At 37.5% G+C, this 12,362-nt stretch overlaps 3 protein-coding genes and 1 non-coding gene across 5 annotated transcripts; 1 reads left to right on the forward strand and 3 right to left on the reverse strand.

Moving 5' to 3' along the window:
• Positions 1-2,653: 2,653 nt before the first annotated feature.
• Positions 2,654-4,916, reverse strand: gimap4 (GTPase IMAP family member 4). 2 transcript variants are annotated; one of them, XM_028569331.1, is made up of 3 exons: positions 4,784-4,916; positions 3,224-3,988; positions 2,654-3,011 (listed from the first exon to the last, which is right to left on the reverse strand). In XM_028569331.1, the coding sequence occupies exons 1-3, from the start codon at positions 4,812-4,814 to the stop codon at positions 3,007-3,009; spliced, it is 801 nt and encodes a 266-aa protein (XP_028425132.1). In that variant the 5' UTR covers positions 4,815-4,916; the 3' UTR covers positions 2,654-3,006. The 2 variants fall into 2 exon arrangements, with proteins under 2 accessions (XP_028425132.1, XP_028425131.1); XM_028569330.1 differs by having other exon boundaries at positions 2,654-3,988.
• Positions 4,917-5,174: 258 nt separating this feature from the next.
• chmp4c (charged multivesicular body protein 4C) lies at positions 5,175-8,567 on the reverse strand. Its single transcript, XM_028569895.1, has 5 exons — positions 7,921-8,567; positions 7,170-7,347; positions 6,453-6,561; positions 6,145-6,271; positions 5,175-5,667 (listed from the first exon to the last, which is right to left on the reverse strand). Exons 1-5 carry the CDS (start codon positions 8,141-8,143, stop codon positions 5,606-5,608), a joined length of 699 nt encoding a protein of 232 aa, XP_028425696.1. The 5' UTR covers positions 8,144-8,567; the 3' UTR covers positions 5,175-5,605.
• zfand1 (zinc finger, AN1-type domain 1) lies at positions 8,027-11,830 on the forward strand. The gene is made up of 8 exons (XM_028569894.1): positions 8,027-8,713; positions 9,211-9,253; positions 9,764-9,803; positions 9,930-10,057; positions 10,282-10,373; positions 10,569-10,693; positions 10,831-10,986; positions 11,572-11,830. The coding sequence occupies exons 1-8, from the start codon at positions 8,659-8,661 to the stop codon at positions 11,746-11,748; spliced, it is 816 nt and encodes a 271-aa protein (XP_028425695.1). The 5' UTR covers positions 8,027-8,658; the 3' UTR covers positions 11,749-11,830.
• A 150-nt stretch (positions 11,831-11,980) lies between these two features.
• trnar-ccg (transfer RNA arginine (anticodon CCG)) lies at positions 11,981-12,053 on the reverse strand. The gene has a single exon. It is a non-coding gene; the product is annotated as a tRNA-Arg (tRNA).
• Positions 12,054-12,362: the final 309 nt, after the last annotated feature.

Below are 12,362 nucleotides of genomic sequence, written 5' to 3' on the forward strand. Positions count from 1 at the left end.
ATCAGTGCTGTGACTCATTCTGCTGCTGTTGTAAACATTTCCCATCATCTCTGTGAACTAATGTTTTACTGCCAGCTAGTGGTCAAACTATGGAATATAACTGCTGTCTATAAAGGAAGTAAACAAGGGGGATGGCTACATGGTGAGGTTTAATCATGGATGTATGGGTCTAATGCATCATGTTTCAGTCATGTATTGCATGAATCCTTTATTCTAAATTATTACATTATTAAACACAACTACTTTGTGACAGCAGTTTATTCTATTTATACAAGAGACTACCTATGTCTCCTCATATGATGGCTATTTATTAGTTTACTATAGTTTTAAGCTTTAGCGCAGAGACAATTAGTCAAGTAATCAATTAGCTGGCAACTACGCCAAATATTGCATGGTTCCGGTATCGCAAATGTGAGGATTAACTGTCTTTATTGGTCATATATGATGATTGGTAAGATAAAACAAACAAATGAAAAACAAACCAATTTGAAGACATCAAAACAGGCTCAGACAAATGATTTCTTTCCCCAATTTTCTGTGACATTTCATAGACTAACGATTTAAAGATTAATCTTTAATGTTGAAAATAGGTATGTAGGTTGTAGCCGTAGTAAGCTTTACAGCTGTCTCTTCTATTTAAGCCAAAAGTTTAAATGCTTGCAGTTACAGCCCAGGTATTTAAAATTACCTCATATACATCATTCAACAAATTCAAGAAGCACATTTTAGTGTTATGTCAATTATTCAAAGAACAGGCCCCAGAGTTAGATCAAAATATACATTTATTTTAACCTAATAGAAGAAAAACACAGTGCATTTATAACAAGCAAATCTACTGTAAATAGTGTGGGCCAATGAGACATGTTGCAGGCCTACAGAGGATACAGCAAACTCATTTCTTAAGGAGTAACTTGATTCACATGTTGGACTCAAAGTAACTCAATAGCCATTACATACACTGTCTGCTACAAAGACGGGATATATTAGGTTGCATGCCAAACAGCAGTTTGTATACACATCTGCTAAATCCTAACCTTATTTTGTGACTCTTGCAATCAATGTGTTTGAGCCTTTTTCTCTTTAATAAATATTTGTCATTCAATAATTCAGCCATTGTCTGACTGGTGCATTGTTTCATGTTGCTTTGAAAACACATCAGAGTGCTGATTATCAGACTTATCATTTGACCAAATACAGTACGATCCACATCTGTACCAGTGTTAAAGTACTTTTTCATGATGTGTTTTTGTCAATCCCCTGAATAAAATAAAAATTAAAAAAACATATCGGTAACGGTGAGTCCTTTAGGCACTAGTGTACAATCAGCAGTCTACAGCAGACCTGTTTCCTGTCTCATAGTTTAGTAGTAAATTCCAACAAACATGTCCGTATTTGCCCACACTGGATGAAATAATCATATTGCATATCTGAATATACAGCATTGGTTTGCTCTTTACCAGAGACTATTTAGTCTTTACTCTCTAATGGGTATAAACACATTCATGAAATTACTGTCAGCTTCTTTAAAGAATTATTACTATCTACAGCATTCATACAATAAAAGGCTTTGAGTCAGTTGATTTAAATCCTGTCTATCAGGGCCTTTGCTGGTTTTCTATTAAACCATAGAACCATGCATTCACCAGGTGTCCCAGTAGGAAAAAAGGGAGAATGAAAACCAGCACATTTGGATCCTGAGCGTCAAGAGTGAGAACAGTTATGTCACATTTACAAAAGATTGAAGGCAGTCATTTTACAACTACGGTCCTGGAAACTCGCAGCCAATCTAGCAATGTTACTAGTAAATGATTCACACCTACATTTCACCAGATGACCTAAAAAAAAATTAGCAGTATTCCCAAGTAAAAGGGTAGACAGTTATATTGGTAACCATGTGTATATGTGAACTGATCTGCAGTAGAGGGATGTGTTCAGGGCAAGGATTCACTACTGTGTTCACCTGTTAAGCTAAGCCAGTCCTATAATGGCCCCATTAACAGACACACCACCATAGTTAACTACAGGATGTAACAGTTGTTACTGTACATTTCCTTTAACTGGGACATGGATGGTGGTGTAACACTATCGGATTCATCCGAGGGCCTATAACAGTTAGCCTCATGGAAGGTTTCAGGGTCTGTCCACTGTCCAGAGCAGCTGACGCTATCCAATAATAGTACATCATAGAAAAAAACAAAAGCCAAATTTCAAAAAAAATTGTGAAATGTACCCATTACAGCATCCTTGCCTCAAACCTATCCCTCTGTACATCTCTTACATCACAGTGAAATAAATGTGAAAGATCAAATTAAGGGAAAACAAATTAACTGCTTTAAGGCAACACAAAAAATCAATACCTGCCAAAGTGCTTTATAAGCATTTACAGTTTGGTCACAACAAATGGGAATTATTTAAAAAAAAAAAAAAAAAAAAAAAAATAAAAAAAATCCCATTAACATTCACCGACAGAACATTATAGTAACAATTTATTAGTGCAGTTTTGCCGTTGGTATCCGCCAAGACTAAGGAGTGTACATATTGTGTTTAAAAATAATGACAGCAATACGTGTAACAGCCTGTGCTTCCTTCTTTTTGATTAAATGAAAACCCTACCATCACACAACCCTCAAAATACTATTTAAAAAAAAAAAAAAAAAAAAAAAAGCTAAGAACATCTTCCGAACTAAAGAACAAAATATTAATACATGTTATAACGAGGGTATTAATCTTTGGACAGCAAGAAAAAAAGCGTGTTGATGTGGCAAAGGCCTCTCATATCATCACTTTCATATCATCACAGTGAGAATCATAAAAAAAACGCACACAAACAAAGACGCAGTAAGATGTCCGATTAAAAAAATAAATAAATCGCACAGATTTGTACATTTAGGTGAAATTTCAGTTACCCTTTTTTTTCTTGTCAAATAAACCGCTTTGCCATCAGCGCAGTAAGGCAGATGCTCAGTTAGTTGTGGTTTGGAGGTTCCATCAGCCAAGAGTCTTTTGTTAATCTAGAATCAAACATGGTGCATTATTATTATTAGGGCTCCATTTTACATTAATACAAGCTTAATTCAAATGGATTTAGCTAAACTACTGTGATATCACTATTATTATAGTGGTGTTAAGAGGTTCATGGCATTTAATTAACAGAAAGAAACTCATAACATTCCAAGACTTCAGTTTGACTTTCTTGTGAGCCAAGATAAGTGCCATCACTCACTGGAAAGCGGCTCCACCTCCATGACTTTGGACAAACCCAGTCCAGAGTTCTGTTTGGGCCGTGCCCCCAGCTCCCGCCCCTCTCTGGCTGGATTCTGGTTCTCATCCAGAGGTTTCTTCTCCTTCTCCACCTCCTCTGGGTTGTAGTAGCCCCCCTCCTCTGCCACGATCTTTTCCACTTTCTCCAGCAAGCGGCCCACCTGGGGATGCTCCCCGAATATGCAGTTATTAATAACAAAGTATCTTCGCTTACACTTTTCGAGCACCCACTGCAGCTCCTTGCCCTCCCTGCGAATGTACCTCTCAATTGAAATGGTCTTCAACACCTCTGCCCAGGTGAAAACCACAATTGTGTGCTTCCACACACGCTCGCCAAAGAGGCTCACGTGTTCCTCGATGCGAGCACGATCCACCTCTGTGAACATGCCCACAGGGATGACGAGCAAGAAAACGTGTGGGCCTGGAGGGCAAAGAGATGCTCCCCTCACTAACTCCTGTTTATAGGAGGGTGGTGTATCCTGGGCGGAGAACCAGCCTGGAGTGTCCACCACAGTCACCTGCCGCCCTAGCACCTCTGTCTGTCTCTTCACACAGAACTCGGCTGCTCGCTCCAAGCGAAACTCCTCTCGGCCTATGATGGTGTTTCCAGTCAGGCTCTTCCCCGGCCACCTCCAGCCCAGCACCACCAGACGAACCTCAGGCAGGCGGTTAGCCGCAGCAGCTGCTGCCTTTTTGGCCTCCTCTTCTGATCCGGAGGTATCTCTGGCTGTGGTCATTAAATGTATATGTTTCAGTATTGGGATATAAAGTCTTAACAAGAGTTTGTATACTAACTATGAATATTTTTATTTTCAATTAATCTTCTGGATATTTTCTCAATTATTCGTTTGGTCTGTAACATGTCAGAAAAAATGCACATCATTATTTTCCAAAGCCCAAGTTGACATATTCAAATAGCTTGTCAAATCAACAATTTTCTGTCTTCAACTAATCGATTAATTGACAAATAGTTAAGTTTAACCCGATGTAATATTTTTTGGCTACCATATAAAACTCAAAAAACATTTTCTTAATGTGAACTAAATCTATATAATATTTTCTAAACTATTCTCTTCTGTTGATTCATTGATTGATTAATTTGTATTGGTAACATTACTTTGGATCATTTTACCCAACTTTCCCAAATACAAACTGTTATTCATCACGTAAGCGGGCCGTGCTATTGATATAATTTCCTTCCGCAGAGAACTTTGCTAGCTTCCCAATCAATTAACAATGACATCTTGCTAAAGTCATACGAGAATATAGGCACGAGAGACTTAGTTAAAGTTAAGTTAATAAGAACACAAAATAAATGGTTCTTAATTTCTCTCTCGTGACATAACTACGTGTTCAAACCATGTACTGTATGAAACGTGTCACATTCCGGTTTAGTTGGTAATGTTTAGCCTGCAAACAGTTTGCTAACTTCGCGCTAATTTGAATAGCCACGGGAACTTCCCATGTTTGACAACTCGTAAATTAACTACAGTTATAGATTAAAAATAAATTGCTGGCTCACCTTCCGTGTGAAGTGGTCTACTCGATGCCATAGTCTTGTCTTAATCCCAGTTGAGGGTTTATTCAGGTATTATTTGTCTTTGGGCGGCTAGTTCGCCGGACAAGAACTTCCTCCTACTGCGACACCTACCTCCTTACAGAACAGAAGCAGTAATGTAAATACGTTGCTTCCGGTTACATCTTTCAAAACAAAAGTATGACAAAAACAGGATGTAGGATAACGACAGAAAATGGCATTTAGAATGGAATCTGTAATGTAGATAAATATAAAGTGAACAAAATTGCCAGTACACTATTCACCGTGAAAAAAAATATAGAACCATAAAACGTCCACATTAACAAATATGTGTACAGGTATCATTTGTAATCCAAACAAAGTAATTTAGACAATATCATTAGACACTAGGGGACTGTTTTATTGTTGATGCAAGTAAGCAATATATTTACAACATTAATGCAAAATCAGACTTTATTTACAGCCAATACAGTTAAGCAGTAGTGTTAAAACACTGCAGTCATATCCTTATAATGTCATCATTAGGCCTATGAAAGTAGTGCATTCTGTACATAGAATGGTAAGAATGCTGAACATAAATCTAAAATACGGTCTGTTGATTCCTTCACTTAAAATTTCTTGATAAATATAACCTGTAAAGTGCCATTACAAGCCGATAAGCAAAAAAATGTATTTAAAAAATAATATAATGCTTGTTTTCCCTATTAACCTTCAAAAATAATAGATAGATAGAAAGAGAGAGAGAGAGAGAGAGAGAGAGAGAGAGAGAGAGATCTGGCTAGGTCCATTAAGCCGTCCTTAATGTACTTAAGTTGCCCACGATGCCAGCATGCGCATGTCGTCATCATCTTCAACCCTTTTCTTGGTTGCTGTAAAAAGTGGGAAACAGTTAACAATGAATGCTATTCCATTATTATCAAATACATATCAGGGTTAAGGCTGCAACTAAGAATTAATGTAATATAGGCATAACCTTGCCCCCCCCAAAATAATTTAAAATGTATACGTTTAAAAATGACACGGCCAGCCATAGATTATAAAATATTCTAATAATTCTTCAAATTGCTGATTTTGTCTGCCCAAAAGTCAACAACTCTAAAAAGGTTTTATTTCTATGTAAAAAAGCAGCAAATGTTCATCTTTGGGAAGTTTAAGTAAAAATGTGTCCTTCTTGCTGGATAAATAACAATTCACCATCATCAGTATTAATAGCCATAGGCTATACTTGTAGTTTTGGCAGTCGCAGTTTTCATATTTGGTGATAACAATGTAAAAGTGTCTGGTACATTTTGAAATGTCTAAAGTAGCCGCTGTAGTTATTTGCCCTCTAGTAGCGTTGCACTTACTTGTGCGGTGACTGGGCCGTGCTGAAGGCAGTTTGGAGCTGGGCACACTTGGTAGTCCGCCCATGCTCTTCATGCTGTCCTCAAGCTCCTCCTGTTCCAGCTCTGCCAGCTCTGCCATCAGCTCATCCTAAGAAAATACATAAAGTACACATAGGATTAAGAGTTTTGTCAGAAAGCATTTTGTAAAGCAGGAAATAGTTTAGCAGGCAACACACAGAAAGTACCAAGCAAAATTTAAAATCTTGTGTCAAAAAAGAAGTGACCGCTATAAAAATTGATAATGAGAGGAAGAACTAAAAGATCTCAACCTCGTCGAATGTCTCGCCAAAAGGTCCGGAGATTGCTTCGCTGATCTCTCGGGCCACGTCCTGTTGCTCTGTGATATCCTGCATCAGATCATCTATCTTGTCAATGTCCCTGAAAATGAGAGAAGAGAGAGATAAAATAAAATAACTTAGATTACACAGAACTGTAAACTTTTCCTCACTTTAATGAGTTTCCTTAAAAACAACCCCCACATTTTTTTTTTTATTCTTGGATGCCATAAAACAAAAAGAAGGAAATAATTACCTATCAGCTGCAGCTAATAATTTCATTGATAATGATTATTTTACCTTTCATTTATTAATAATTTTGTTTATATAGCCTAAATATTTTTTTACTTATGTGTCCAGTAAAAAAGATACATAAGGTATAAGGTTTGGTATACTGATAGGAAAAGACAACCCCCCAATCTGTAGTTTTTATGTCATAATTTGATGATTTCCCTTTAGCTTTATAAATAAAAATAAATACTCCTGAAAATTTGAATTTGCTAAGGTGAAATCCTGTTGCAGTTTTTTCTGTCAAAGGTGAAATAAAAAATGTCTTTAAATAATGTTACTGTTAGGTCTCCTATCAAAAGGTCAATAATAACAAACATTGGGGATCAATAGTGCTATATCCGAAGAACTTTCGAGTAAAAAGATGCAATTTTAACAAAATCTTGATCGTTTTTGTTGTTGTTTATAAGGCAATGTTCTTACATGTTCTCGTGGACCTGCTTCATGGCCTTGGCAGCAAAGCCCATGTTCTTCAGGACCTCGGTGTTGGTGTTCGAGTTCTCCAAAGCTTCCCTCTGAAACTCGATGGTGGAGAGCGTGCCATCGATCTGCGTGAGCTGCTGCTCCAAGCGCTTCTTCCTCTTCAAGGCCTGCAGAGCAGCTGATACAGAAATACTGTGTGATTCTTTGTGATAATTTCACACCTTACTCTGGTATTTGCTAATTGGTAGAGAACTTCTAGTGCTGGGCGTTCACAAACAAAAAGATACAAGGTTCCTCCCTTTGTTTAATTTTAGTCTAAGGTCATTCAGAGAGCAATTCAGCACTTCAATGTTTCACATGAAAAAAACAGTGAAAACTGTAGGCTTCTTGCACAGTGAGAGACACTAATGTTTAATAAAATGCAATTCCCTTTATATTATCTGTCACCTCACTTGTTACAAACCTGTTATTCTTGATTCTGCAATCAAAACAAAATTTGCTCATTGTAAAACATCATGTCCACCTTAAAAAAAAAAAATCCCTGTATGTGGCTATACGTTTAGATGCCTTACGCTAGGCAATCTAAAGTTATTTTAACATCTTTAATAGCCTACTTGTTTTAATGTGGTATTTCCATTTAACTTTTTGAAAATTTACAATACTCAATTCTAACCCCTGGAGAACATAATAAAAGCCTTTTGTCAAAGGAAAACAGGTGCACAGATATTTTCAGACTAGGAAGAAATCAAACCTCGCTTGTTTTTTGTGCCATTCTTTTTGGCTATCATAATCTCCTGCTCTATTCTTTTCTCCAGGTAATCTTGTTTCTTCGTCAGCATTTCTTCTGTTTCCCGAAGTTTGTGAATGGCCTCTTGGGGTGAAGGTCCTCCCCGCGACCGGTGGTGTTTGGACTTTGAGGAGCTCGATGAACTCGAGCTGGAGCTCCCCTTGAATAATTTCGCGATTTTGCTCATTTTAGCAGCTTTTGGTATAAACTCCGTAGCTAACTACAGTGTCCGCGAGCTCTCCCAGCCTCTGTTTCCTGCTTCACAATGTTTCTACAGGCGGGTGTGTTCTACGAACAGATTTCCAGCTCGACGACTGCTTTGTGCTTTTTCAAACCAGCCAGTGTCACCACACCTTTCACCATTATACCTGCGTGACGTATTGACACCTGACACCCACTCTCCCCTTTTTTTACACTGAGCTCTCAGCTTGGTTGAAGTAATAAACTGATTTAAAAAAAAAAAGTTTAAAATAGAACTGTGCTGAATTATAACGGAAGTGTTTGTGACAGGCGATCTCTATTTAATCTAAAATCAAGTAAATACTATCGCACACAATTTAATCGGCCGTGAAACCATTATTTTTGCAGTCTATTCGTGAATCCATGGTGAAACCAACAAAAAAAACTCAGTGACGTGGTTTTTCTGTTGGAATTGGGGTCAAAGTTCGTGTTGACATCCGCAGACTCACGGCTATCTAGCTAATGGCTGAAATAGACATTGGGAAGCATTGTCAGATCGATTCCTGCAATCAGAAAGGTCAGTTACATCTACATCTGAGTGACAATAAGCAAATATATTAACCTGTGATATTCTTCTGCCTTATGTGTTAACCGAGCGGTTATTTAGCATGGTTAGCCTGTCAGCTAGCAGCTAGCTGGCATTTGCATTACTATCGGTCAGTAACTAGCTAGCAAGCTAACCGTTTACTAAATAGTTAAAGTCATGGTCGGACACCGATCTTCAGATAGGCCTATTATAAGCATTTAGAAGGTTCGTATATAGAAATGTTTATTGTGGAAAAGTGTGTTTGTTTCTCATGTATTTCATTTGATAGTGAAAGTCAAATTCGTCAAATTCACTGCAGCTGCAATGCATCTGGTATCTACTTATATCTACCATAAACACATCTCCAATATGTTGCAGCTATTTGATTTTGGAAGAGTTGGCAAACATGAGGTGTCTGTGTTTTGCAGTTTGTTGTTTAATTTCAGCTCAGATACTAATTGTATTTGTTCTCTACTTTCTTCTTTTAGATTTCCTTCCATTTGTTTGTGATCTTTGCAGTGGTATTTTCTGGTAAGAATCTCCCAGTGTAAAGAAATGTCCAAAGTTAGAGGAAGTATTCAGATCCCTAACTCTAAAGCCCATTTCACACATGCAATGCAACCCTGAAATGATCTAGACATTTGTGTTGAGAACGCAAATGGCCTAATTAGTTACTTTAAGTGATAAAGTAGTTATACCACACTTGTAACTATAATCTAATATTATCAGGTGATTTTCGGCTCATCACCGTTCTATTGGTATACAGTATAAGCATATTCACTTGTTTGTCCGCCAGGGACTACCAACAAGTTTATTTTTTTAAATGTTAAATCTCCACTCAGTACATATCTTAGTCAAAAATCAGTTTTATGTTATCTGTTCATGTAAGAAATATTAATAATAATCTTTGTGGATATAATATACATATAGTAGCCTATAGCACAACAATGGTCAAATAAAGTATGTCATGAATGTACTTTGATATTTCTCACTTTCTCATGTTTTTTTATTTTTGATAAAATATCTTTTTGTTTCGGACAGCCTTGAGCACAGAAGCAGAGAGGCCCATTCATGTTCAGAGGTACGCTGTATTGTTGATTGCCTATTCCAAATGTCCTTCTGTGATAATATTACTACTGGGACATTTGTTCCTCCGTTACTTAGATACTGGCTGGGTTGATTTATAATTTCCTTTGACTTTTTCCAGGAGCCAGTGAAAAGGGAATCCCGGACTGTGGGTAGCAGTACAAGTTATCCATGCTCATTTCAAGACTGCAAGGGAAAAGAATTGTTGCCAGTAACATGTCCGCAGTGTGAAAAACATTTCTGTTTGGCGTAGGTTTACAGTTTTATTCTCTTTTTTTTTTACCCTTTTATATAAAGCAACGTAACCTGTATTGATCTGTACAGTGAACCCTTGCTCATATACTTCATACAGAAGCAGTCAAAGGAAAGGAGTTACTACATTGCCCTCATTATGTATGGTATATTAATATTTTATTAATGAAACTGGTAAATTGAAACTGAATGGTTCCTATTTCTTTTGTTCTGCCTTATAGCCATCGTCATCAAGATGATCACAAGTGTGAGAAGTTGGAGGTCCAAAAGCCTCGAATGGCAGCCACAAAACAGCTGGTGCAAAAGATTATTGGTAAGTAACAGTGTAGTACAGTCACTGGTAGTTGCTACCTTGACAGAATTTCTTCTGCGATTTCTTATTTGTCCACATGGGATCAGTATTAAACAAAGTGCTCTCATCTTTGTCATAACTAATATACATCTGTTTGCATCCCTCAACCTACTTACATTTGGAATGTGTTGGCATTCTTCTCTTGTGACTACTCAGAGTCAAAGGACAAAGACAAATGTCAAAGTAAAGCACGCAGAGGAGCAAAGAACAGTGCAACTGCAGCTAAGGTAGCATTAATGAAACTGAAGCTGCATGCAGCAGGAGACAAGGGGCTGCCACAGGTAAAATCCTAGCTGTCTTGATTTTATTTATAAATAGTAGTGTGATATAACTTTTCATATTGATATTATCTACAGTGTAACCTCTGTTTATTATTTTGCCCAACTGACTACTTCCTCTCCTTTTTTGGGCTTTCCAGACAGAAAGAACGTATTTTCAGGTGTATCTTCCTAAAGGATTCAAAGACTCCAGCCAACCCATGTTCTTCTGTTCCAAATGGAGTGTTGGGAAAGTGGTGGATTACGCAGCCTCCCTCGCTAGTCTCAAGAACAACAATAATGTACTGACGGCTAAGGTAACAGATAGCAGGGGTAGTGTCATTGATAATAACAATCGATTTTAACACACAACTACCAATACATCCCCCACTTCTCAGCCTACTTTATAGTTCCTTGAACTATCTTTTCTTTTCTTCTTGATAACTTCCACTTCCTAAAATGAGATTTAAAACAAGAGGACTATAAAGCTGAAATTGAGTTTTCCTCCATACCTCTGTATAGATAAGTCTTGTTTGCACACTTGAAATGCTGGTGTTGGCAGCAAGAGACAACTGTTTACAAAAAGCAGGGTTTACCAGTGTTACATTTTGCATGTCAATGGGGTTACAGCCATAAATAAGCATGAATGCCACAAAAAGGTTACAGTACATAATTTCTGTGTATTTTCACAGCTGACGTGTGAAGTTTCTTAGTGATGCTTTAATTGCTTTTTAACACAAAATAGAGGTTTCCTCTCATAACACAGGATTTCCATATCTTGCTAATCTAAGAGGCATTTTTTTTCTGCCAAGTGTAATTCATTTGTAAACTTACATTCAAATATTCCTGAAAAAAGGATAGCATAGTGTATATTTAAGTGTGTCTCTGCTCTCTATTTGCAGAAGCTGCGGTTATGTCATCCTCAGACAGGTGAGGCTTTCCGGATGGACGACACCCTGCTCTCACTGCTGGCTCACACAGAAACTCCCCTGTACAATGGGGGTAATGTGATCCTGGAGTACCTGGACAATGAGTGCACAGGCCTGGAGAATGTTTCTGACTATGTTACACAGATCTGACAAACCAGTGCCAGGTACTAAATTGAAGATTTCTGTATGTGATTTATATTTATGTCAATAAAATGTTCTTTCGGCATGTTGATAATCTGTAAGTGTCAGGTTTTATTAAAACTATGTAGTGAAATGGTGGGCAAAATGTAACGTTATAGTTTAGACAAGTATCTGTGCCACCACAATCAGCATCCGTACTGAGACTTAACTGCTGTATTATTAAATTTACCACCAAACATGACGACCCAGGTGGGACTTGAACCCACAATCCCCAGCTCCGGAGGCTGATGCCTTATCCATTAGGCCACTGGGCCACATATCACATAAATCCATACTTTCATCTTGTCACAAAAGAGACCATAGAAGAGCTTTATAGTAGTACTATAGTAGTATAGTAGTACTGGTCCAATCTGCTATTTCTTTTTCATTTAGTCAGTGTCTATGCTGTTGCTGCATGCTTGAGGCTATGCTAAGTCTTTAATTAAATCACTCAGCACATTTTTACACTGTCACATTCACAGTGCAGGGTGTGTTACAACAAAAAACAAGAAATACAATTGGATAATGCACATGGCAAAGACCAAATAAATAGATGAAGTCTCAAAATCAACACAAATAAAAAT

This window comes from Perca flavescens, chromosome 22, assembly GCF_004354835.1.
Source record: "Perca flavescens isolate YP-PL-M2 chromosome 22, PFLA_1.0, whole genome shotgun sequence".
Lineage (NCBI taxonomy): Eukaryota > Metazoa > Chordata > Actinopteri > Perciformes > Percidae > Perca > Perca flavescens.

Bases quoted from the DNA above. Each gene is read 5' to 3' on its own strand.
- gimap4 (XM_028569330.1), bottom strand. From the start codon at position 4,814: ATGGCATCGAGTAGACCACTTCACACGGAAG. The intron at 3,989-4,783 runs GTGAGCCAGCAA...TAATGACCACAG, and splicing joins TAGACCACTTCACACGGAAG to CCAGAGATACCTCCGGATCA.
- chmp4c (XM_028569895.1), bottom strand. From the start codon at position 8,143: ATGAGCAAAATCGCGAAATTATTCAAGGGGAGCTCCAGCTCGAGTTCA. The intron at 6,562-7,169 runs GTAAGAACATTG...TCTCATTTTCAG, and splicing joins AAGCAGGTCCACGAGAACAT to GGACATTGACAAGATAGATG. The intron at 6,272-6,452 runs GTTGAGATCTTT...GTATTTTCTTAG, and splicing joins TTGGCGAGACATTCGACGAG to GATGAGCTGATGGCAGAGCT.
- zfand1 (XM_028569894.1), top strand. From the start codon at position 8,659: ATGGCTGAAATAGACATTGGGAAGCATTGTCAGATCGATTCCTGCAAT. The intron at 8,714-9,210 runs GTCAGTTACATC...TTCTTCTTTTAG, and splicing joins CGATTCCTGCAATCAGAAAG to ATTTCCTTCCATTTGTTTGT. The intron at 10,058-10,281 runs GTAGGTTTACAG...TCTGCCTTATAG, and splicing joins GAAAAACATTTCTGTTTGGC to CCATCGTCATCAAGATGATC.